At 51.4% G+C, this 23,500-nt stretch overlaps 6 protein-coding genes; 3 read left to right on the top strand and 3 right to left on the bottom strand.

The window, feature by feature from the left end:
• The first annotated feature begins 443 nt into the window (after window positions 1–443).
• Window positions 444–1,442, top strand: CHC_T00003505001 (hypothetical protein). Its single transcript, XM_005714695.1, has one exon. The coding sequence runs from the start codon at window positions 444–446 to the stop codon at window positions 1,440–1,442; it is 999 nt and encodes a 332-aa protein (XP_005714752.1).
• An 839-nt stretch (window positions 1,443–2,281) lies between these two features.
• CHC_T00003504001 (hypothetical protein) lies at window positions 2,282–3,145 on the top strand. Its single transcript, XM_005714694.1, has one exon. It carries the CDS (start codon window positions 2,282–2,284, stop codon window positions 3,143–3,145), a length of 864 nt encoding a protein of 287 aa, XP_005714751.1.
• Window positions 3,146–3,219: 74 nt separating this feature from the next.
• CHC_T00003503001 (hypothetical protein) lies at window positions 3,220–4,486 on the top strand. XM_005714693.1 is given in 2 exon segments: window positions 3,220–3,453; window positions 3,454–4,486. The coding sequence occupies 1 exon segment, from the start codon at window positions 3,220–3,222 to the stop codon at window positions 3,451–3,453; it is 234 nt and encodes a 77-aa protein (XP_005714750.1). The 3' UTR covers window positions 3,454–4,486.
• Window positions 4,487–5,535: 1,049 nt separating this feature from the next.
• Window positions 5,536–6,667, bottom strand: CHC_T00003502001 (hypothetical protein). XM_005714692.1 is given in 2 exon segments: window positions 5,536–5,851; window positions 5,852–6,667. The coding sequence occupies 1 exon segment, from the start codon at window positions 6,665–6,667 to the stop codon at window positions 5,852–5,854; it is 816 nt and encodes a 271-aa protein (XP_005714749.1). The 3' UTR covers window positions 5,536–5,851.
• Window positions 6,668–6,779: 112 nt separating this feature from the next.
• On the bottom strand, window positions 6,780–8,168 carry CHC_T00003501001 (hypothetical protein). XM_005714691.1 is given in 3 exon segments: window positions 6,780–7,687; window positions 7,688–7,951; window positions 8,061–8,168. The coding sequence occupies 2 exon segments, from the start codon at window positions 8,166–8,168 to the stop codon at window positions 7,688–7,690; spliced, it is 372 nt and encodes a 123-aa protein (XP_005714748.1). The 3' UTR covers window positions 6,780–7,687.
• Window positions 8,169–10,188: 2,020 nt separating this feature from the next.
• Window positions 10,189–11,948, bottom strand: CHC_T00008616001 (cytochrome P450 family 808G-CYP808G1). XM_005714690.1 is given in 2 exon segments: window positions 10,189–11,835; window positions 11,836–11,948. 1 exon segment carries the CDS (start codon window positions 11,833–11,835, stop codon window positions 10,189–10,191), a length of 1,647 nt encoding a protein of 548 aa, XP_005714747.1. The 5' UTR covers window positions 11,836–11,948.
• Window positions 11,949–23,500: the final 11,552 nt, after the last annotated feature.

Raw genomic sequence — 23,500 nt, 5'->3', positions numbered from 1 at the left:
GTAAATATGTACTGTTGGAAACGTATCCAATTGTGGATGTATTTATTGATGATGATTGATTCTTACGGCTTATACCCCATAACTACGTGGAAGGCCTAATGTATAGTGTACAGTGCTGGCCAAAATGATAGGGACACAGGCTATTCGCACTGTGGCAGCCCCTTTTTGCTCCAATGATAGAAGAGAAGAGGCTCTGTACACGTATTGGGCGAGCTAAACGTGATGGAAAAGACGGTTTTATAGAATAAAAAAAAGCCTTGGAGCTATAAGGCAAAAACGTGTTTACGGCATGGCCATAATGATAGGGACAACAGGAACTAACTCGCGTTTTGGCGCAAAACGCAAACTGCGTTCCGCCGAAAGGCGTAAAGGCCATGCTAAGGCTACACTCGAGGGGTCTGCAGACGGTTGTGCAGAAAACAGTCGGTTGGTAGCTCGGAGAAATGGGAAGAGGCAAAGTCCTGAACGAGCACGAAAAGGGGCTTATCGCTGGTCTTTCTCAAGGCGGTAGAACCATTCGAGACATCGCTGCTCGTGTGCAGCGCTCCAAGAACGTAGTTTCTAACTTCCTGCGCGCGCCGTTGGAATTTGGGAGAAAAAAATCGCCAGGAAGACCGCAAAAGCTATCCCCTACCGACAAGAGAAGGTTACTTCGGGCTGCTTCAAATGAAACAAAAGGCTCTAACACGCTTCGTCAGGAGCTGGGACTCTCTGTTGCCTCACGGTCAATCTACCGCACGCTGCACAACGACCCGAACTTCCAATTCAAGAAGATGGTGTCGGCTCCAATGATGCTGCCCCGTCATCTTGTCGCTCGTGAAAATTTTGCGAGCGAGAAGCTGACATGGTGTCCTGCAGATTGGTATAAAGTCATCTGGTCCGACGAGAAAAAGTTCAATCTCGACGGACCAGATGGCTTGGCCTTCTATTGGCACGACTTGAGGAAGGACAAGCGCATATTCTCGAGAAGGCAAGGAGGTGGGAATTCGGTCATGTTTTGGGGGGCTTTTTGTGGGACGAAGAAATGCGAATTGGTGTTGCTCGAAGGAAATAAGAACGCAGAGGACTACATACAGACATTAGAAAGTTATTTGCTACCGTTTATTGATCAGGAGCTGGACGCAGGATGGATATACATGCATGACGGAGCTTCTATTCACAGGGCACATCGGGTCAGGCAGTTTTTTGAGGAGGAAGAGGTGCCAGTTATGGACTGGCCGGCAAAGTCCCCGGACTTAAATCCTATAGAGAATCTCTGGGGTCTGTTGGCACGTGCTGTATACGTTGGTTGTCGTCAATTTAACAACGTCGAAGAGCTTAAAGAGGCCGTTTGGGAAGCCTGGGATAACATCACAACGGACACACTGAAATCCCTTTTGGGGTCCATGCAACGACGCTGCAGGGACTGTTACCTTGCCAAGGGAGGTGCTACGAAGTACTGAGGTGAGTATTGCGCATACATGGGGTCCAGATAATGGGGTAGATGTCTTGTCCCTATCATTATGGCCATGCCGTAAACACGTTTTGCCTTATAGTTCCGAGGCTGTTTTTTGTTCTATAAAACCGTTTTTTCTATCACGTTTAGCTCTCCCAATACGTGTGCAGAGCCTCTTCTCATTTATCATTGGAGCAAAAGGGGGCTGCCACAGTGCGAATGGCCTGTGTCCCTATCATTTTGGCCAGCACTGTAAGTACGGTAATAATGTAACACACATTAACTTGTGTTCATTTGAAAATGGATTGGACACTCAAATGGTGTGTGTTACACTAAATCCAGTAACTGGGTGTACAATATTCGCTTCAGCGAGTATTCGCCCAGGTGCACGTGATCCGTCGGACGGCACAACGATGTACCAGACTTGCGTTTGTTGCGGGCAGGTACCTTGCTGGAGGTCAGTCCGCAAAACTCGTGGTGGGATTTTTCAAACTCGGGTTTACTTTACGTCCAGCGAGTTTGTGGGCAAATGGGAAAAACAACGCGTTATTTTACGGACAACGTTAATGTATACATTTTTGCAAAAAAAGCTCGCCCTAGTTGAGGCCATACATGATCTCATAGAGTATGAGGCAAATCCCTTTTCGTCTCCCTCTGTAGTGTCTATTGAGAGAGTAGAGTAATCACTTAGAAACTGCGATCCAATTGAAAACCAATTCCCGTTTTAGGAGAAGGCATTTCACCAAGAAGCGCTAGTATGCTTTATCCTCGAGGTCGAGTATTGCCAGTTTGCCCGTCCCCCATCCGCAACGCTCTCAATCCGTGCAATAGCGCCTTGCTCAGGAGATGGAAAGTCTTTCTGCGCGGCTAGTCCTCACAGCCGTTATGGGGTTGGGTCTGGCCCTTCTCTCCCTTCCATCCCGTCTTTCCGCTTCTCGTCCTCATGGTATTTGCATGCTCAACCCCACATTATTCTCATTATGTCTTCGCTTTCAAAAATCTGTCCCCTCCTCCGCTGCAGACCTCACACACGCCCTGACAAACATGCGTTCTTCGTCGAACTCTGAGCCATTAGCGTTCGAGTATGCTGCCGCCTGGCTAATACGTCACTCTTTCTCTGTCAAGCGACAACCTCTTTCTAAGCCGTCAAAGAACGGACCGCGTCGCGAAAACCTACTGGCCATGTGGCGTAATAGCGACCCTGCAAAACTCCAGGTCCTGCTGTGCACGCATCTCGACCTTGTGCCCGGAAGTGGCCGTCCTATAGGCACTCCGTCTCGTGATGGCGACCGCCTTCGCGGTCGGGGAACTGTCGATGCCCGCGGGCAAGCAGCAGGTATGATGCTTTCATTAAAGGAGCTGCGGGATAGTAGGGTTGGGCTCTTGTTAGTCTCGGGAGAGGAGACCGACCATGCCGGCATGCTCGCCGCCGCAGATCTCGGCTTTGGCTCGCATCTTATCCTTGTCAATGGGGAGCCAACGGAAAGCCAGCTGGGAACAGTCCAGAAGGGCATGGCGAAAATATTGATCCGAGCAAGCGGTAAAGCTGCCCATAGCGGGTATCCTGAGCTAGGTGAAAGCGCTGTGCATAAACTGGTTGCTTTACTCGGTGACTTATCGCGGGAACAATGGCCAAAGAAGGATGGAGAACACACTACCATGAACGTCGGTAAGATAGCAGGTGCACAAGGACCCCGTCCTCTCCTGTGAACGTGTTGTCCTTCTTCACCTTAGGCGGAATATCTCTCCTAATCTCGAGAGGGTGAGCCTTATCGCAAGTGCGTATGATAATGTTACTGTCGAAGCGCTCACTAACAACGGGCCAGTGGAATTTTTGGTCCCGCAACACGCTGCGGAGACATTCGGAACTACGACTGTTGCGTACAACACTGATGTACCGTACTATCGCAGTGAGTACAAGGCAGCTGTCTTGTTCGGAGCCGGCAGCATCAAACAAGCCCACACCAGTGACGAATATGCCAATATTGCTGAACTCAATCGGTTGCCAGGGAGATTAACATCCATTGTTAGAGAACTATTACCTACTCATTGAGTGGAACTGAAGTTGCCGCACTGCTTTAGCCTTGGCAGCTAAACTTGGCACTCAAACTGATGTTTTCGCAACGAGCAGATTCTAGAGGACGGCCTATTTCCCGGGAGAGTGCATCGAAGACTGCAGTCTTCACAAGACCATGACACAATAATCTGCAACTACTGTTGCCATCTAGAAGTCACACGCGCAGCAATACGCGATTCAATCTGCCTCAGGCACCAACGCACACCACCTTGTGGATACTGCCATCAGTACCAAGGAAGTACCATGCACCCACAAGAGGATTCCGATGCGGTGTGCGGGGGCTGCCCTAATGGGTGATGTACTCTTCACGTCTAGGAGTCTTGTAGCTTTGAGACTGTTTTTCGTTGACAATATGCGAAGATGTTCCCATCAGCAAACTGAAAATGGACGTACTTGGTTCGCCCATGTCGACAGATAGAGGATTGTCACTGCTATTTTCAGAAACACTGTTTTGGTCTTTTTGGTCAGCGTATCCTTGGAAGCTACTATTCATGTCTTGACCTTGTTTTGCCGAGCAAAGTACGAAGAAGGCGTCGTGTGAGTCGGATGACTACTTCAAGAACTTAACGAAAACTAGAGTGGTGAGCAGAAAACACGTCACCAGAGTCACGACGCGGCATACCTAAGGCATTCCTCGCAGTAAAAACGACAGAATCCAACGCTGCCATGACGATGTTTCTGGATCTCTTCTTCTTCTCTCCGCCTTCCATTGTCTCTCGGCCGTATGTTTGGCCTGATTGAGGGGGCCCGGCAGCGCTTGGCAGCACGGAGTCGTTGACTGTAAGTGAGCAGAAGAACGCACACGGCACGAGCCAAACGATGAGTAGGAAGAACGAGGCCATTGCTGGCGCTGGTGCGACACGATAGCGATAGAAAAGCTCGGCATCGGAATGAAAAAACCGGAACCATGAATAATTGGATAAGGCAAACATTAGGCACGACAGAATAAATGCCGTGGAGGCAGGTTCAATGAATGGAAACGAGCGCAGCAGCATCAAATACACGAGATGGGAAGCAAACCCAACCGCGCATTGTGAAAATGGAAAACGCTCATACGTCCAGAGAAAGAAATGCAATGGGAACTGGGCGAGTATTGTTACTCGGATCAACTTCTTCGTGAAGATAGTATACTCCTCTGCTAGCTCAACCAAATAGTACAGTCCACACGCAAGACAGACGGCTGCAAACAGAAGAAAGAGGTAACCCGAGATATACACCACCAAAACAAAAAGTGATGGCGGATTCATGGCTGCATGAACTAGGTGAGCTCCTTCGGATGGCCGCACCACGTCAATTAGAGTTGTTTCTTGGAGGAGGTGCAAGCAATTCTTGTGCGACCCCAGATAGCAGAAGAGCTCTGCGACAGTAGTGAAGACGGAGGCGACTTCGAGAAGTCTAATCCAGCGAAGATACGCGAAGTCGAAATATGTTGAGATTGAATGTGATGGTTTGGATACAACGCAGTGTGGGAGACGGCTCCAAAGACAGGACTTTTTTTTCGCGTGTGCGGTTTATGCAAAAACAGTCAGAACAACGTGTACAATACAGTAACACTGTAAACGCCTGTCCCTTTGCGTTTTTTCCTTCAATTTCGTCCCGGATTGGATCTTGCGCCTCATTCAAGATATTTCTTCTGGAATTTCCCCTCTCAATTGTTGTGCGATAAGAAGGAGGGAGATGCTACCCTCGACACTCCCACTGGATTGCGCGTTACGGCAAACCACATCCCAGTGAGAAATTCCAGTCCTTCCCAAAGATATGTCGGAAATTATCGCGAAGAGGAACATGTGAATATGCTTGTATCTCTGATCCTATGTCTTCGAAACCAAAATGACGTTTTTAACTATCCGGCTCAAACTTTACACTTGAGTGTTCTTTGTCATTTGCCCGCAATGCGTTTAAAACTGGTATCTTGTGGGGATGCTCTAGTGTTGTGCAAAATGTTATCGCCGAGAGCACATGTTACACTGAAATGCCGTACCGTGCATTTAGATAATGTAGCTATTTGCGCGAAAATGTGGCGTTGTATGAGTGAATGCCCCTCGTGTCTAGCTGGGCACCGGATTTCATTGATATCTCCTTGCAATCACAAACAAGTCTCACTTGCTGGCTTCTATTCCGAGTAAGATCGTCCCAGCGTTGCTTTTTCCATTTCTGCTAAGAACCGAAATTCGTCCATTAGAGGGAAGGCCGCAAGGAAAGCTGCAGTCTATCGTCTTGACAGACATAGCACCGCGCACTGGATGCTATCAATCAAACATCAGCCCTTTGCGCGTATCAATGCGGCCCAACCTCATCCATCCTCTGCGTTTTTGTATTCATCGCCTACGTTGCCTTCTTCAACCCTCCGTCAAGAACTGACATGACTCTACTGCAGAGTCGTGCAAGTGAAGTTTCGGTGCATCCCATGGCCATTTTGCTGGGAAAACTCTGACAAATCCTGGCTCGTCCTCAACCCCCCTTCTCCTACCTTTAACTTCACCTTTCCACCGTTCTCTCTGCCTCATCATGCCCTCAATTTCACGCCTCATGTCACTATCATCCCGCAACCTTTCAATGGCGTCTCCGCGCACAACCCCTCGATCTCCATACTGCTCTCTCATCTTTTCCCGCAGCCTATCAATCGCATCTACTCTGTTCCTAGGGTCCAATTTAGGCATTTCTAGAGGCTCAAACCGTCCTAAAGTTTCTCGGCGGTTTCTAACTTTCTCTTGCATCCGTTCTTTTCGTCTCAGCGTGACGTCATCCAACGCTTCCTTCAACGCCTTTCTCTGTTCCGAGTCAAATACGGATCCAAGCAACGTGTTCCTATGCTGCAATTCTATCACAGGCATCGCAAACGGCTTAATGCTATGCCAGAACGGTTTCCATCCCCCCCACGCCGGCTTGGGCCTTGAACCTTGATTGTACAGCGTAAGCGACCCGCCTGCAAATATGCTCTTAAATTCCGTAACGCCTAAGACAGGAATCCGTAGAGTGAGTCGTGCCCGTGGCACTAGTTGAATCTGGAGAAAAGGAAATCGACTCGACTCCAACCCAAAATATATCGCAGAACCTCCTTGACAGTACGCCTCAAGCGCCATAGAGCATCGCAGATGTTTACCCATCGGCAAGCGAGCATCCAAACCAAGGCCGGGTTCTGGCCGCACCAGCATGCGAAGCGTCGGTAATACGCTCATGACCGTAACGTCTCTATGGACAGAAGCAAGACTCAGCCCAGTGTGTCATCCAAGAACGTACGCATCTTCCGACGCACAGGGAGCAGTGAGATCACAATTCATTAATTCATTCAATTAATTCTGTATACGGTACCATTGGTACAGTAACGGTACAACTAGACTAGAGAAGGGTACATCAAAACGCAGGTGAAAACAGAATCAACAAGTATATACAGCACTCATGCTCCACTGACGACGAGTGCCACCTGTGTTTCCGCACAAACCGTGCGCACATTCGCAACTACGGGTAGCAGATTGCGGTCCATTCTCATGCAAGTAATAGAGTACAGTCCCACCGCCAAGCGCCTAGACGCAGTATATTTGACATGTAATCCCCCAACGTGCGGAACCATTAACGGATTCTCCTTACCATCTGCCATCAGAAGATGGACGCAGCGATGCGGTAGAAACGCTCGCTGTCCCACATCATCTTCTCAGTTGCCTGGAAACTGTATCTGCAAGAGAAGCAGAGTATTCACAGTCAGAATTACGGGGAGGGCCATGTATTGCCAGAACAGGCATTTAGACACATCCTCTCGCAAGTTCGCTCCAAGCACCGGTAGTCTCTCTGCAATGATGCTCACCATGATGATACAATTATTCGCAGTGGGTACAGTCCATTCCACAAGTGCAAACACAGAAAGAAGCGGGTCCTCGATCACCTCTGTCAATCCTAACCACCTATGTGTTTGGCGGCCTATCCACGGGATCAAGATAAGCCGAGTTGTGAAGATCATAGCTATCGCATAGACGCCAAACGTCTCTGACTCTCGCTTTTCATTTGTCGTTTCTGACGTCGATGAATTAGCAAGAGAGCTGTACAGTTCCGCGCCAACTATCATAGAACTAAGCGGGATTGCCACGCCTCCTACCTGCTCAATTGCAAGCCATATTGATCTCAGCGTACCGCCTTCCCCCAAGAACATGCTGGGGATTCCCGGGATCTATAGTGAGCCATCAAGTATGGATGGTCAGTTGTATAATTTCAGTGCACGAGGTCGCGAAAGGGCCGAGGTTTGTTTCACATACACATGCCAGTCCGATTCCGAGGATGACGCTTAACGATGGGGGCGATCCCATCGCTTTCCTAATATTTTCTCCAAGTGACATACCAGTTCTAGATGCCCGGGGCGTTGATGTTCCCACTATTGGATGACTCTCCATGTCATTGCTTCCGGTAGCATCTGGCGCAGCGCTGAGGTATTCAAATATTATGGTCCACTTCAATTCGCATACGCGTATGAGTAATCACATCAGAAAATGTACGGCAAGATGAGAGGGACACAGACAATGTCAAGAGAAAGAGAATTCGCTGATTTCCTGAACTTACTGTGAAAAGCGTAACTACGGTAATGTACAAAGATGCGAATCCCGTCGACCTCACTACACATTTCGGATCATGGTTCAATGGGGCAAAACTGTCGCACAAACTCTGCATGACAAGAAGCGCCATGGTGTTCGAATTCCCAAGTACAATACACGACCACATCACTCTTCTCACTGCCTCCTCCTTTCTCTTCGCAAATAAGAGAGTAAGCGGGTGTGCTATTGCAGCAGTTAGCAAAAAAATAAGAATTGCAGCGGCTAGTGGTACCCAAATGTCTTGCAAAGCACTGCCATTGTGCGATAGTCCATTTTTAACCGTTTCGAGAGTTGCTGTGAATACCAATGCTGGCAGAAAAACTTTGTAGGTAGCTATGGTAGTTGTCAGAAACATGTGTTGTGGTTTTCTATTCCGTTAGAAATGAGAGAGTGTCAATGAAACGAACCATTTGACAAGGCAGTTAGAGTCGATGCAGAGAAATGACCCATGTGTGAGATGAGCGCACCGATGCCACTCAAGAAAAGAATCTTTACGCTTCCGCCGATGCTGGCCTGCAGGACAACTGATGATGTCTCCATTTGCTAGAAGCTATTGGCAGGAGGAGACATGAGGGTAGCACGAACTCTCGAACACTCTACCTTAGTCTACATGTTGTGGGCACTGTCAAGAGCAAGGCTAGTCAAATTTTATCAAGGCCAATGCTCTAGATGTCGCATAGCGTAAACAGTGGCGAAAGCGCCATACGGCTTTCAACCGTTGCTGACGACAATGCCTAGAGTTAATGAATTACGGGTCGCGTGTTTGTAGCAACTTTGCGTCGTTCTAGTGATGTGCGACCTGGCAGGGGCTGATTTAGCCAATCACTTGGATCAACAGTTTCCAGCCACAAACCGAAACAGCTGAGACTTGCACAGCCCGAAGGACCCACTCCTCATCGTATCCCTCTTTTAGATTTAAATGGCACGAGAGGGGCAGCTGCTGAAAGTCGGTTGACAGCACTCTCTCTTCGCCCCGTGTGTCTTATCGCACAAGACGTAGTGCCCCATGCGGAGGCAGGCATTCTATCATGTGTTTTACAGTCAGATATTCTTGCTCTTTCTCGAAACAAGTTGTGTTTATTCAATAACGTTGTACGTAAAGTCACGAAAACGCGTGTTTTGGCGGCAAGTTTGCTCGGATTTTCTGAACGCAAAAGTTTCAAACAACGCGTTTGGCAAAACTCACAGCATACCGAAAACTCAGGGCATGTGAGTTTTCCACGAGTTTCACATCTGCCTGATCACAGCAGTGCCGCATCCGACCCGTCGTGAAGAAAAACGAAGTGGGTCTTCCGTTCTTTTCATCAGCACAAACGAGTCCCAGACTGCACCGATCGTAGCGATATGCGTCATGGACGCCCCTATCCCTTGATCTGCGCAAAGTCGATCAATGGATCAAAGCGCGACAGGATCTGCCAGAGATGCCGCCTAAGCAACCGCGAAAGATAGATAAGTAGAAGCTTCTAAAAGCAGTCCTCTCTAAACGGCCCCCTCAGCCTGTCAAGAAGACGAAACACATCGCCCTTTCGACTGAGAACGTTTCTATCCTTGTGGCGAGCTACAATATTCGCTTCAGCGAGTATTCGCCCAGGTGCACGTGATCCGTCGGGCGGCACAACGATATACCAGACTTCCGTTTGTTGCGGGCAGGTACCTTGCTGGAGGTCAGTCCGCAAAACTCGTGGTGGGCTTTTTCAAGCTCGGGTTTACTTTACGTTCTGCGAGTTTGTGGGCAAATGGAAAAAAACAACGCGTTATTTTACGGACAACGTTAATGAATATAGTCAAATTTCACTGGAGAACGTTTCACAACCAACGAAGACGTCTCTTCCTACTACCCTGCTTCTTCGCATGACTACCACATCAGTGCGACTTGCGCTGCTGCAGTGCATATGTGCAAGCCGTTTGGGCTATCTCAAAGTTTTTAGGAATTAAGCTTGTCTATATTTTCCCGACTTCAGACTGTGGCATTCACGGTTTAAATGTGCACAAAACTGTGCGAGAGTGCTGACCTCAACATTCGGAACTGGACCGCAAACATGACATCACCGCAGACCATGCATAGATACGGCCAATTCTTCTCCAAGACCACATGACTACCTTCGCACTAAAGAAATCGGAAGACCGGCTTCATACCGCTGGCCCTTCGCAGCAGCACGCGAAAATTCTGCCCAGCCACTGCATGATGCGACTGAATCTGCGTCACACGCCAGTCTGAACTCAAATCGCCGATGCATCTCTGCAAGAATTAAAACACCTTCGTGATCAGCCAGAAAGCGGCCGGGGCATGCTCTGCCTCCAACACTAAACGGAACGTAGGCCCCAGATGAGTTTTTCTCTCCCTCCCGGTTCGGCTCTCCCCACCGTTCTGGTGAAAACAACTGCGGTTTGTTCCACACATTACGATCCATATGAGATCCTTGTGACAGAGCCACAACTGTTTTTCCCTTCGGTACAAACGTACCACTCCCGGACAAATGGACATCTTTAACCGCTCTTCTTGCAAACATGGGGCCAGGCGGATGTTTTCGTAAAGTTTCCTTCCAGACATTTCTTAAGTACTTCAGTTTGCTGACTTCATCGTGACTCAAATTTTCATGGATTGATTTCTGTGGCAATAGACGCTGCAATTCGTCGTGGATGTAGTGAGCAACACTAGGATTGCAGCATGTTTCATAGATGCTCCATGCGAGTGTTTCTGAGGTAGTATGGGCTCCTGCTACCGCGAAAACTACGACTTGAGAGGTCACCTTATCGACGTCTGCTCTTTCTAGATCTATTATTGCGTCTAACAGGTCCTGCGGGCGACGACGGCTCTGTTCTTCAGTCTCTCCAAGTCTTTCAAGAATGAAGGTTTGACAAAACTCGTTCACTTTTTGACTTGCATTGAACAAACGACTTCTAGACCCAAAATTCGAAAGCCATTGCCGCAGCGGGTGGCCAACAAAGTCAAGCATCATCTCATCTACAAGGCGATCGGTGCACTTCGCAAAATGTAAGCGCTGCTCTCTATCAAGATTGCAACCAAAGGCGACGTTTAGAATGACTCTGAATGCAGCAATAGAGAGCTGCTCGGAGATATTGAAAGGCGCAGACAAAATGCCCGGCGGTGTTCTCTCCTCAATATCGCTGAGAACTTGACATAATTCCACAGCCGCATCGGTCATGTGCAGGTGAAATCCCTCCAACAAAGTGAAGTTGAAATTATTTCTGAGATGCCTACGTGCCACCGCGTGGAGGTGCCGAGGTGTGCAGACGAGACTGCCGGGGACAACAGCCTCAAACATGCGCTGCATAGCCCTTGGCCTCTCAAAAAGATGAGTAGCAGATAGAATTTGGGCGACGTCAGTCGGTACAGAGGTTATGACGGTGTCCAATGGGCCCAACCAGAGTTGGAAAACATTGCCGTATGTTTTCGACAAAGCGACGATGACCCGCAACATTTTACTTGGATCCCGGTACAGCGGAAAGACAGTGCCATTGGGAAGGTATTGGCGGAAGTTGGGTCCAGGTAAAAGAGTGAAGCAAGATCGGAAGCACGAAGCCCGATGAAGGCAGAGGAGCACAACAAGCACTGCGCAGCTCAGCCATAGGAGCATGGTCTCTGAGATGCTGTTGCCAGCAACATTACCGGATGCGAGCGTGCACCCACCGTACAGTACAAAATAGATACAGTAGGTCTTTCTCGCAAAGACTGGGAAACTACGCAATGACGGGTGAGGTGTATATTGTTTGATTGGCATCGGATGGGACTAACGCTTACAATGCGCGACTGAGAATTTGGCAATTAATTAGCACAATTTGTAGCCATTTATTTTTCGGGTTGGAAGTGATTCATTACAGAACTATTCAATCGCACTGTAGTCATTGCCTCATATATCAGCATCGGGGTCGCGATCTGGCATTCCAGCTCTGTGCAACTGCAGGGACATGCGCCTCGCACGCTTCCGACGATAGCGCTCCTGGGACTGCCGTCGGCGCTCTACTTGTTCCACACCGATGTGCAGCTGGCGATTTTTCACACGCTGATATCGATCCAGGTCTTCCTGCCGAAGTGGATGCCAAGTAATGTGCAAATTAGTCAGCTCAGCACATAGCTGAAAAATAGAATCATAGCTGCTCTCAGACCACTTCCATTTGCTGGAGACAACCGCCCATAGACCACACGCCCTACCGAACCAGTTCTCTACAATTATCCTGCCTGACGAGATTTTCCTGTTAAACCGCTCGTCATCGACCGACAAACAGGCATTCTGCGGTTTCTTTTTTGGGCTGACTAAGCAAACAACCTCTGCTCTGCCCTGGTACCCCTTGTCTGCCAAAATCGCCCATTGCCTTGGATACTCACCTGCCAACAATCCAAGATCTGTTACATGTCTGTCACTTCTCGCCTTCCTCACATTCACGTCATGAAAAGCCCTGTTTTCTTTAAACATTTCCAGGTCTGACACTGACCCGGGCACATGCTCTGAACAGCCGATAGCTAAACCATTTGGGAGAACTGAAACCTCCACCTTGTAGCCGTAGAGCTTATGTTTTCCGGAGAAACTTTTTTCCCTCCTGCATGTTGCCACTAGGCCGGTTGCACATCTGAAAAGTGACATCTACATTTTAGCGAGCGAACGAAAAGTGCTTGAAAGTAGACTTTTCTTTCAGCATTTCAGTCATGGAGTACAGCTCCCCTTTTTTGAGCGACAAGTGTATCATACAGGTGCGTAGAAATCGTGTTCACAAAGCGCATTATGAGTCTTTCGAAGGTGGGACCCTTCAAGGAAAAGAGATTTGCCAACAAATCCCACTGCTCGCCGTGTGTTAGGGTAGTGAGCGTCATAAAAAAGACGTCCTTTGCAGAATGCGGTGACTTGCGCCCTCGACCACAATTGTAGTGGGTTGTGATAAAATCTCTGTAGTTTGCCCAATTGATTGTGAACTCCTCTGGATCAAAATTGATCATGCTCACAATTGCTCGCCCTCCGCCGCGCTCGTAGAACTGATCAAAGATCGGGCTGTCAGAGTCGCTTTCTTCATCTGAATCGGAGACGTCAGGCTGAACTGAGAATTTCTCAAGCTCGTTCTGACGCTCCACTGCAGCGTCAGCAAGAATTTTCAGAGCGTTGGCGGCGTCAGCTGAGAAATAATTCTGCATGTCGGTGTGCCGGAGTCAAGAGAGCAGAGGCCGGAACAGATCAGAGGGGCAGGAGGGGGACAGAGGAGCGGGTCGGCGTTGCAGGGGGGATGAGGAAGCAGATCATGGGAGCGAGAGGGGGTGGAGGAGCGGATCGGGGGAGCGAGTGTGGGGTGGAGGAGCAGGTCGGAGGGGCAGATGACAGATGGAGGAGCATGTGGGAGGGGCGAGTTTGGGGATTGTGGAGTAGATTGGGGGGCCGGGGGTGTGTGGCGGCTCCGATACGGGCGAAGGGGTTGTGTTATTGTCGAAAGACTTGGGCATTTGACAAAAGCCTCGGTCAGGGAATGGGGTGGCCTGAGGCTGCTCAATCACAATAAGCTCATGAAGCTACCACGTAATTGTGGTCGTGCTGCCCCTTGCTGTAGAATAGCTGCGTACTGAATTATGGCACTGTAAATATGTACTGTTGGAAACGTATCCAATTGTGGATGTATTTTATTGATGATGATTGATTCTTACGGCTTATACCCCATAACTACGTGGAAGGCCTAGTGGACCGTGTCGAATAGAGCCCCCCCTGCGCATTGAAATTGTCGGGAGATCGCAAGCGGGGAATTCCGGAGGGGTTGTTGAGGTGTGCGTAAAGGGTTGGTAAATAGAGTTACCCTGGGAAAAGGGAAGCACGAGGCCAATACAGTACGTACCCCCAATAGTGCACCCCGTGCCATAAGCTATAGATACGCACTACTGACAGCGCGAACTAATGAAGGTTTGTCCACAGGTCACGGCCCACCGGCCACAAAATGCTCCGATATGATGGTTGTGGTTCCATCCAGAGTCAAGTAAGCAAAGCACACACGATAAGACACAGCCATTAGGGCACGCTACTCACATTTGCAGTAAAACTACCGCCGGCCGCCCGCTCTCCAAAGGATCGGGGGTCATCGGTGTTCCTGGAATCACAGGTTATGGGCCATACGCAACCGCTGAACACGATCTGTCAACTCCGAACAAACCCCCACCACGGCAGACGCTAACAGGCACGCAAAAGCGCAAGACGACGAGCCGCACTGCAAGAAAACGCGTACAACACAAGCGGTCTCCTCCGCCTCGTCACACCGCACACAGAACCAACATCCAACACACCATGACTGACAACCCCAACACCCATGGCACTCTGCCACAGCTAACCCTTACGAATTATTCATTCTGGTACGATGCGCTTGAGATACATGCGCGAACGATCAACGCCCACACCACCTTGGTGACAACGATGTTACCCACCTCTGACCCAGTCCAACAAGCCGAACAAAGCAAGAAAGCAGATCTCATACGGAAAGCCATAACGCAGAGTCTAAGTGCCGAAGTAGTACAATTCTTACCACCCTACATCCTACGCCACGAACCACACAACATATGCACACTTTTGAAACAAGCGGTGGACACCTGCTCCATCGAAAATCATGAGCTGCTGGACACAGAAGCACGCAAACTCACGTTCACAGCAGACCAAGAATTCAAAGACTATGTGCAGAAACATCGTGAACTAAGGCATAGGATGCAAGTCCCCGGGTACCCCAACATCGAAACTGAACGAACAACAGCACGATACATGGTGCAGGGACTTGCCCACCATCCCAAGATGCATGCACTTGCAATAATGCTTGCATGCAACCCACCCACTACCATACGTGAGCTCACCAACCACATTCACCAAGTTCAGCTCATCCAAAGCAACACACCACCAACACATGACCAACAGGCATACAGACACCCCACCAAAATGGGAAAATATATCACCAGACGTAGACAACCCACATCACGCAAAGCAGAGACAAAGCAACGCCACTACGACAAACCCACAGGGCACAAAGGCCACTGGTGCCACCTCCATGGCAGTGTAACGCACAACACCAACAACTGCTTCGCGAGCAGATGCTCCGGCCGACCACAGGCGACTCGCGCGAACCAAGCCACAGCGGTGGACATCAACGAACAACCAGATGCCACCATGCACGACCTCAGCGCACGCCTCCAGTTCCTTGAAGAAGTCATCGCAGAGCAGCAAGAGACCACCGACGGTAAGCACACATATATATTAGACTCCGGTGCTCACCCGACGCACATCGCTACACCACATGCGAGGATGCGAAGAAGCACCGGGACACTAACACAAACCGCCACTGGACAACGCGCACGCATAACACACACCGGCGAAATCATGATCCAGGCGAAGAATGGCAAACTCCGATTACCCGCAGTCCACACACCGCAGAGAACCGAAAACCTCCTGTCAGTACACGATCTCACCAAATACGGCGACGTCACCTTCAGCAAGCACAAGGCAATACTACATACACCCATGACTCCACCGCAAGCCAAACTCACCGCCACATACCGCCAAGGACAATATCTTATCCACTAAGCCAGGCACCAACGGCCAAAGGAGCCCGCACACACACACGCCCACGCAACATGATATCCAAAATAAAACACACACAATAACAAAACGCGCCACTCCACCAAAAATCAACAAGAGCACACAAAGACACACGCTACAATACCGGACACAGGCAAGGAAACAAGCCCCCATGCTGCGCACAGCAACAAAGCCCAAAGAAAAACGCACAAAGAAAAGGGCAACCAAACACCTCCTCCACGAATGGCACTTGAAACTAGTACATGCGCACCCAAAGAAAATATCCATAATGTCCAAACACGGATTACTGCCCCCCTTCCGAAAGGGATAACGGACAGAAGCGCACACATCTCGTGCAGTGGTTGCATAGCCGGCAAAAACACCACCAGACCGCACCGACGAACCCAACACAGCGCCGCAATCGGCGACAGTCTGTCATCGGACGTGTTTGGACCGATGAAACCAACCTCCACCCACATTATCAACTATTTCATAACTCTCATAGACACGGTCTCCGGATATGTCTGGGTATACTGCATGGCCAACGTGTGGCATAACGTGTAGTATAATCACCCCCAACGACGAGGGGGGTGAGTACTGACAGTTCGGAAAGACCCCGATCGGCGGGAAGATAGAAGCACGGCCCACCTACGGTACCGAGCACGGGCTCGAGGTAGCGGTGGTAGACCGGGATCGGGGAGGACGTGTGCACGCGCAAGCGGTTCGACGCCTCGACGCCCCGGAGCGGTACTGGGTGACGATCCAGTACTGACGGGCGGAGGCGGAGCCGGCTCGTGGGCGTGTAGCGTCCGTCCTCAACCCGCGCGCGGTGCTACTCTAAGGTAACTAAAGGAAGTACCTCAAAGTAAGCGGGCGGACCAAGATGGAGGATCCTTGACAAGTCCGTGCTTGTCGTCCTCCACCGCCGGCGGTCCGCTCATATTTAATGTACATTGTAGTCTATCATAACTCTACAGTAGTGCCAGTCTACCGACACTGTAACGCTGTCAGCCGGCGGGGCTGACAGTCTACGTGTAGTACGCGTCCCGTACACGTGGAGGACACGTGTGTGCGCGCATGGCTGTAAGGCTCGTTGCCTTACTGTCCCTGATCCGATCCTAATCTAATTTCCGTTTGGGGTTATACCACATCACCCCCCCTCAAGAGTGAACGTCCGCGTTCACTCCTGAGGCTTGTAGAACCTGTGCGTCACCTCCTCGCAGCCGAGCGACAGCCATCCTTACCGCCCTCGTGATCCCCTGTCCGTCCGTGCTGGGTGCCTTCTGCTTTCCGTTTTCAGTGAGCTGCGGTCGTAGCTCTCCGCAGCACTTCAACTTTCACGGCCCATCGCCCTTTGGTCAGCGTATTGCTCGCCCTGCCTTCCCGGTCCTTTGTTTTTACGACTCCTGTTCGCGTCCCTTTTCGCGTCGCCCTCGCGATCACGTCCTTCCCGTCCCACACGTCTACCCCAAGCAGCGGGCCCTCGACCGTGTTGCTCTTGCGCGGTGGCGAGAGAGGCGGCGTGCAGGGCCTATTCGTGGATGGTCAATCCGCCTCCCGAGCTCCTTCCTTTTGATCCTTATCACGGGGCCACGGCATGCGCTGTCGAATGTAGCGCGGCGGCGGTGGAGGGTATTATGATCTTCCAGGCCCCTTCCCTCCTCGCCATCGCACACGGTGGGGGCTTCAGGTCCTCGCACCTTCCCTGTGCTTCGTCGCACGCCCTTCATCAGCGTGCAGGGATGTGCATCTGTAGGGAGCGGACTGGCGTAGTCGTCTCTCTTATCCTTAGCCCATCCTTTGCCTTCGGAGGCGAGGCCACGGACGCGTGCGACGCACGTTCTGTTCTGTGCGCCCCTCGCCTTCGGGAGCGAGGGCACGCACGCGCGGCGTCCGTCTTTCCTCGTGCGCGCCCCCCCTTCGGTGGCGAGGGAGCGGACGCGCAACCCGCGTCTCCTCCTTTGCGTCCCTCACCATCCGGGCCGAGGGCGCGGACATTTCTCTTATCCTTCGCGCGCCCCTCGCCTACGGGGGCGAGGGCACGGACGCGCGCGATGCACGTTCTGTTCTGTGCGCCCCTCGCCTTCGGTAGCGAGTGCAACCACGCGCTGCGTCCGTGTTTCCTCATGCGCGGCCCTGGCCTTCGTTGGATAGGGCGCGGTCGCGCAACACGGGTCTCTCTCTTCGCGTCCCTCGCCATTCGGGCGAGGGCGCGGACATTTCTCTTATCCTTCGCGCGCCCCTCGCCTACGGGGGCGAGGGCGGAAGCGCACGGCGTTCGTCTCCTTCAGTCCGCCGCTTCGCCTTGCGGTGGTGAGGACGCCGACTCTTCTCTTGTCCTTTGCGCGACCCTCGCCATCGGGGCGAGGGCAACGCGCGCGGAGTTTCCTCCTAGACCTCGTGTTTCTCTCGCCACCGATGGTGAGGGCGCGGCGCGCGACGACGCACGACGACGATCCTTCTCTTTGTTAGCCCTCGCCACCGATGGAGAGGGCGCGGCGCGCCCCTCCGCGCTGCGGTGCATCCGCGTGGCAGCGCCTGGGCCTCGCAAGCTCCGCCCGCTGCGCTCCCCGAGGACTTTTTCTGGCCCTCCTCGCGCTCCATATACCTTCGCATTGTCCATCCGCGAGAGGGCAGCAATTGTTGTTCCGCCTCATACGCCACCCGTGCGCGTGCGGCGACTCCGTGTGTCCGACGTGCGAGCCGGTCTGACGGCGTATTGAGTATGATACGCCGCAGGGGCATGCGGAGTGCATACGCGGTGCGCGTTGGTGCCCGGCATGCACTCTGCAGGACACTGTACACGCGGGCGCTGATGGACTGTATGCCCTTACTGTATGCCACGATACGTGGCAGCGGTCGGCGCGCGGTATGCGTGCTGGAAGACACGCGGTAGCTTCTGTGCACTTGGTGCGTGTTGTCCAGAGTGGCGTCTGAGATGACTCGAATAGTCCGTGACCAGTCCGCCACCTCCCTCTTGGTCTCCAAGCCAGCCCCGCGCGTAGCGTGTGCAGCCATTCCCCACCGCTCAGTGCCTCATTCCACTCTTGAGAGCTTCCGCTGACCATCTCCGGCATGGCAGACTGGACCTCTACCCCGCGGCCGACGGCCGTGGTCCCATCTTCGAGTGAGAGTGGCCTCCCGGACGCGTCGTCCTGTCCGCGTGAGGCGACCGTCGACTTGGTGAGCGCCGCGCCGCCTCTCCCTCCGGCGTTCCAGAAGTGTCCCTCTCGCTCTACCACGGTTTCCGTGGAGTTGGTGGCCCCTGCTGTGGGGTCACCCCAGCCGGTACTGTCGTTCCGTCCGGCTACCGCGTCCGCCGAGGCGGTCGGCGGCCGTCCTGTCGTGCGCCCCGGGGTCACGCCGTGCGTCACTGACCCTCCTGCGCGCGCGGTGGTCCACCCCGAAGGTGGTGGCCCTCAGGTTCACAAGTCCCCGGTACCGAACACCCGCCCCGACGAGGGAGAGGGGGAGTTGCCTTCTATCACTCGATGGTTAGGGCTACCGTCCTCTGACGCTCCGCAGCTCCCTCTCCGCGAACTGCGGTTTCCCTGGCGACGCCGAGGCCGCTCGGGGGTTCACGTGGAAGAGTTGGCCTCCTGCGCGTGGCTCCGGCCCGACCTTGCTCGCGTGTTCAAGATTTATGAAGCTGGTGGTGCGGAGGAGGCATCCTCGTCTCTACACCGTCTTATGGCCGAAAGTTGGGGCTCCGGGTACCAGCTACCCGACGAGCTGCCTGGAGACCGCTCCTTCGCGTACAGTATTGCAGAGGTGACCTTCCTCGACCGGATGGGATCACTCTTATCCGGCTCGGGCCAGGTCTATCCCTGGCGGTTCGTGCTATCGGAGGTGGCGGGATTATACGTTTCTCCTCGCCCTTATGTGTTCACCAAGTCCCGAGTAGCGCTACAGAAATCCTCATGCTCGCTGATGTGGCTACATTCCGTCGGTCTGGCGCACCTCGATTGGTCCGCGTATAGAGGGGAGGGGGAGACGGACGGTCGCGTTATTCCGTCAGCCGCGTTCGCATCTGGCGTGTCGACTGCGGACTTCCCTCCCCTTCCTGCAGCCGTGCGAGAAAGTTTTCCTTCCCTGGGGGTCCATCCCCTCCTGCCCCGAACTTTGAAGCACTTCGGTCTCGCCTGTGCCGATCCGTAGCACCCCGCCCGCTCCCTGCTGGCGTACAACTATGAACGGGAGTGGGCGTGGTCCGTGTGCTGCGCCTTCATGGCCGAGGTGCATATGAACAAACGAGTGTTCCTTCAGCCGGCCCCCACTGTAGCGTTTGTGGGACGTGTCGCGCCGAGTATGCCCAACGTCACCTTGCATCCGTCAGAACACGAATCCACTCATGTTGCCTGGACGTTCGGACAGGTTCTCGGCCTCATGACCCGCGCGGGGGAAGTTAGCTCGCGAAATCACCGTTCGTGGATGGATTATACCACAGGGGCCAGGTGTCCTTTCCTTGCGTACGATGTCGTCTCGGACTCCTTCCTAGCGCGCCCCGTCACAATTACCCCGGCAGTCGTATTGGAAGGTCAGCGGGGCAAAGGGAAATCGAAGGACGGTTGATGAGGTGAAGTTGAAGGATTGGGTACCGACTTACTTCGAGTCGCCAACTTCTGGCGCTACTTATACACTTCTGCAATCTTCTGGAACTCTACTACCAAAGACTACGACAGACATACTACAAATGTATTGGCTCTAACACATGTGCCCGTCTTGCTACTCAGCCAAACTGGCGATGGCCCAACAAACATAACAGAAAACCGCCTTACGAATTAGCACTGTCATGACGGAGAAATTAGTAAGGCAGTACAACAAAGCACGGCAAAGCACAAATTCCCTTACTATTCCAGATCCAGCGTGGCACAAATTCGTAAGGCACGTTTACAGCTCACACGTTGCCTTACGAATTCAAATCAATCCTGCAAGGACTGTTTACAGCGCACATGTTGCCTTATGAATCTGAATCTCTCGTGAGGTCCTGTCCACTGTCAATTACAACAGTGCACATTTTGCCTTACGAATTCAAAACTCCCGCAACGGTATCTTTGTGTCCTGCTGTACCCGTGCTGCACTCCATGGACGCTGTAAACCTTTGGCACGGGCCAGGCACCCGCCACCAAGGTTCTACACTTTGTCTGTAGGACTGCAGGCGTACTGTACGCGTCCGACAGTGTAATGAGGACATGTGTACAGGTCATACACGTGTCGGGCGAAGAAAATGAAACATGCTCAGATTGTACTATACACCGCAACCGTGTACATATTTCACACGTGTACACGTTGAAAACCAAACTCGCTCCTGAAGTACTGTAGAGTGCAACCGTGTACAGAAATCACACGTGTACACGTTGAAAATGAAACTTGCTGAGCTCGTCACGCGGAGTGTTTTTGCTTTTACACGTGTCATATCTGTCGTCGTGTGTCATGCATATCAGCATGTGGTCGTAGAATTACAACACTCCCCCTCGATCACATGCTTTTACCAGAAGTAGCTACTGCAAGCCCTAGAAGTTCTACAAACTTCTGGAACAGAACTCGCCCAAGTGCTTTCGTCAGGATATCTGCAGGCATGGAAGTAGTCGGGCAATGTGACAAAGAAATGACGTTTCTCTTAATTGCATCTCGTACATAGTGGTATTTCACATCAACATGTTTGTTACGACGATTGACCGATTCATTCTGTGCATACGAAATAGTCCCCGCATTGTCACACCCCATCATAATCGTGGGATCAGAATCAAATCCAAGAACATCAGCAACCACTTGACGCAACCAAGTCCCCTCCTTACACGCTTCACATAGTGCAATGTACTCAGCTTCACACGTCGAAGTTGCAACCACAGTCTGTTTCCGGGAACTCCAACTGATCGCTCCACCGCAGAACTTGAAAACATATCCGCTGGTCGACTTGCGAGAGTCTGGACAACCGGCCCAGTCAGCATCACTGAGGCCGAACAACTCTGGCGATTTGGATTTATTGTCAAACACGATTCCTAAGTTTCGAGTCCCTTGCACGTATCGCATTACCCGTTTCACACCTGCCCAGTGTGACTCACATGGGTTGGCAGAATGCTGAGAAAGCTTTCCAATCGCATATGCCAAGTCTGGACGAGTGCCAACCATCAAGTACATCAGGGATCCCACTGCCTCACGATACGGTACATTTGTTTCGGATTCGTTTTCGGTTGAAATCGTGGTTGTGTGACCTTGTTCCATTGGAGTCAGAGAGGGGTTGGGTTACACGTTGACATTCGAAAACCCTCAAGCGCTTTTGATGCATACTTAGTTTGAGTGAGACTCAACGTCTTGGCGCTGCGACCCCTTTGAATTTCAAGACCAATGCAGACTTTTGCTTCACCAAGGTCTTTCATATCAAACCGTTTATTAAGCTCCACCTTCATCCATTTGATGGCATCGATATTGCTACCAGCGAGTAACAAGTCATCGACATAAAGTGCAATCAGCATGATAGTGTTACCGATGCGTTTAATGTAGAGACAAGGATCACTACGCGAAGTCTCGAATCCCAATTCACCAATTAAGAAATCATCCACTTTGGCATGCCATTGACGATGTGCTTGTTTAAGACTGTAAAGTGCTTTCAAAAGTTTGCACACGTGGTCACTTTTGCTTTTGTCAATGCACCCTTCGGGTTGCTCCATGTAGATGTCTTCATCCAAGTCGCCGTTCAAAAACGCAGTCACGACATCCATCTGAGGAAGTTCGAGGTCATAATGAGCAACTAAGGCAAGAAGTAGACGAATAGTGGTAAACTTTATGACAGGGGCATATGTCTCAGTATAGTCAAGACCTTGCACTTGCTGGAATCCACGAGCAACAAGTCTGGCTTTTGCACTTTCAACTATATTGCAATTTGCATCAGGCAGTTGCTTGACATTGAAAACCCATCGAGATGTCAAGATGTTTGACGCCTCAGATCGAGGAACAAGTTTCCAAGTCCGATTCTTGGTCTGCGAGGCAAGTTCTTTGTCAATGCCCGTCTGCCAAAATGCAGCTCTAGGACCGTTGGTTGCCTGGTTGAAAGTCTTGGGACCTTCAGCAGCGACATGTAATGGTAGGTTCGGAGGGGCAAGGGAAAGAAGGTGGGCAGGCTGATGTGTGTGAGTGAAGGAGTTGGTGCCGAGGTTTACTTGGAGCCGTCTTTCGGCGATACTTATACACTTTGAGTGTTACACTATCCCATTACTTTGGCACCTGGTAAACCGTACTCACCATATGCGCGACCAAGCGCGGTCCTCTTCTGGCCGGTCCACACTGTTCTATTTCCACCTTACGAATTGACTATTGACTATCAGTGCACAACAGTTTCTACACATTTCGAGTGACTGTAAACCATGGGCCCTATGCATGCAATCGTTTCACACCTTACTAATCTGCATCCAGACATGACAGAATATATTCTTGCACAATGAACAACTTGGCATCTCTCTATTTCCAACAACGCAAAGTCCTGTCATATCTCAGTCCCCATGCATGCCCTTGTTTCGTACCTTACTAATTTCGGTACACACTGCCAGACAACTATCACGGATAGCAACAATGTGCATCCAGACTTTCTACACATCTCACGTGATATCCGATGTGAATCACACGAGTACTGTCATCAACTTGCATCCAACGGCGCACCATAACGAGAGCACAGTACAACGTCGCATGCTGACGAGAGTGTAGCACAGCGGCGCATGCTGATGCAAGAGTCGCATACAGCGTGACGCGTACACTGAATACTCACGTAAGTACATGTCTCTTGCGAGAAATACTTGTTGTACTTTTAATTCACATGTACTGTGCTCGGACACGCGCCGGACCGTATGTAGGTGACGTGTACAAG

Source organism: Chondrus crispus, genomic scaffold (assembly GCF_000350225.1).
Source record: "Chondrus crispus Stackhouse genomic scaffold, scaffold_193, whole genome shotgun sequence".
NCBI classification, from domain to species: domain Eukaryota; phylum Rhodophyta; class Florideophyceae; order Gigartinales; family Gigartinaceae; genus Chondrus; species Chondrus crispus.
The sequence above is the reverse complement of the archived record's forward strand: the minus strand, read 5'-3'. Positions and strand labels throughout refer to the sequence as shown.

What these genes read in the sequence shown, in the direction of transcription:
- CHC_T00003505001 (XM_005714695.1), top strand. Translation starts at nt 444, where the DNA reads ATGGGAAGAGGCAAAGTCCTGAACGAGCACGAAAAGGGGCTTATCGCT.
- CHC_T00003504001 (XM_005714694.1), top strand. Translation starts at nt 2,282, where the DNA reads ATGGAAAGTCTTTCTGCGCGGCTAGTCCTCACAGCCGTTATGGGGTTG.
- CHC_T00003503001 (XM_005714693.1), top strand. Translation starts at nt 3,220, where the DNA reads ATGATAATGTTACTGTCGAAGCGCTCACTAACAACGGGCCAGTGGAAT.
- CHC_T00003502001 (XM_005714692.1), bottom strand. Translation starts at nt 6,667, where the DNA reads ATGCTGGTGCGGCCAGAACCCGGCCTTGGTTTGGATGCTCGCTTGCCG.
- CHC_T00003501001 (XM_005714691.1), bottom strand. Translation starts at nt 8,168, where the DNA reads ATGCAGAGTTTGTGCGACAGTTTTGCCCCATTGAACCATGATCCGAAA. An exon ending in CCGTAGTTACGCTTTTCACA is followed by an intron (nt 7,952 to 8,060) that starts GTAAGTTCAGGA and finishes TGCGAATTGAAG; the next exon opens with TGGACCATAATATTTGAATA.
- CHC_T00008616001 (XM_005714690.1), bottom strand. Translation starts at nt 11,835, where the DNA reads ATGCCAATCAAACAATATACACCTCACCCGTCATTGCGTAGTTTCCCA.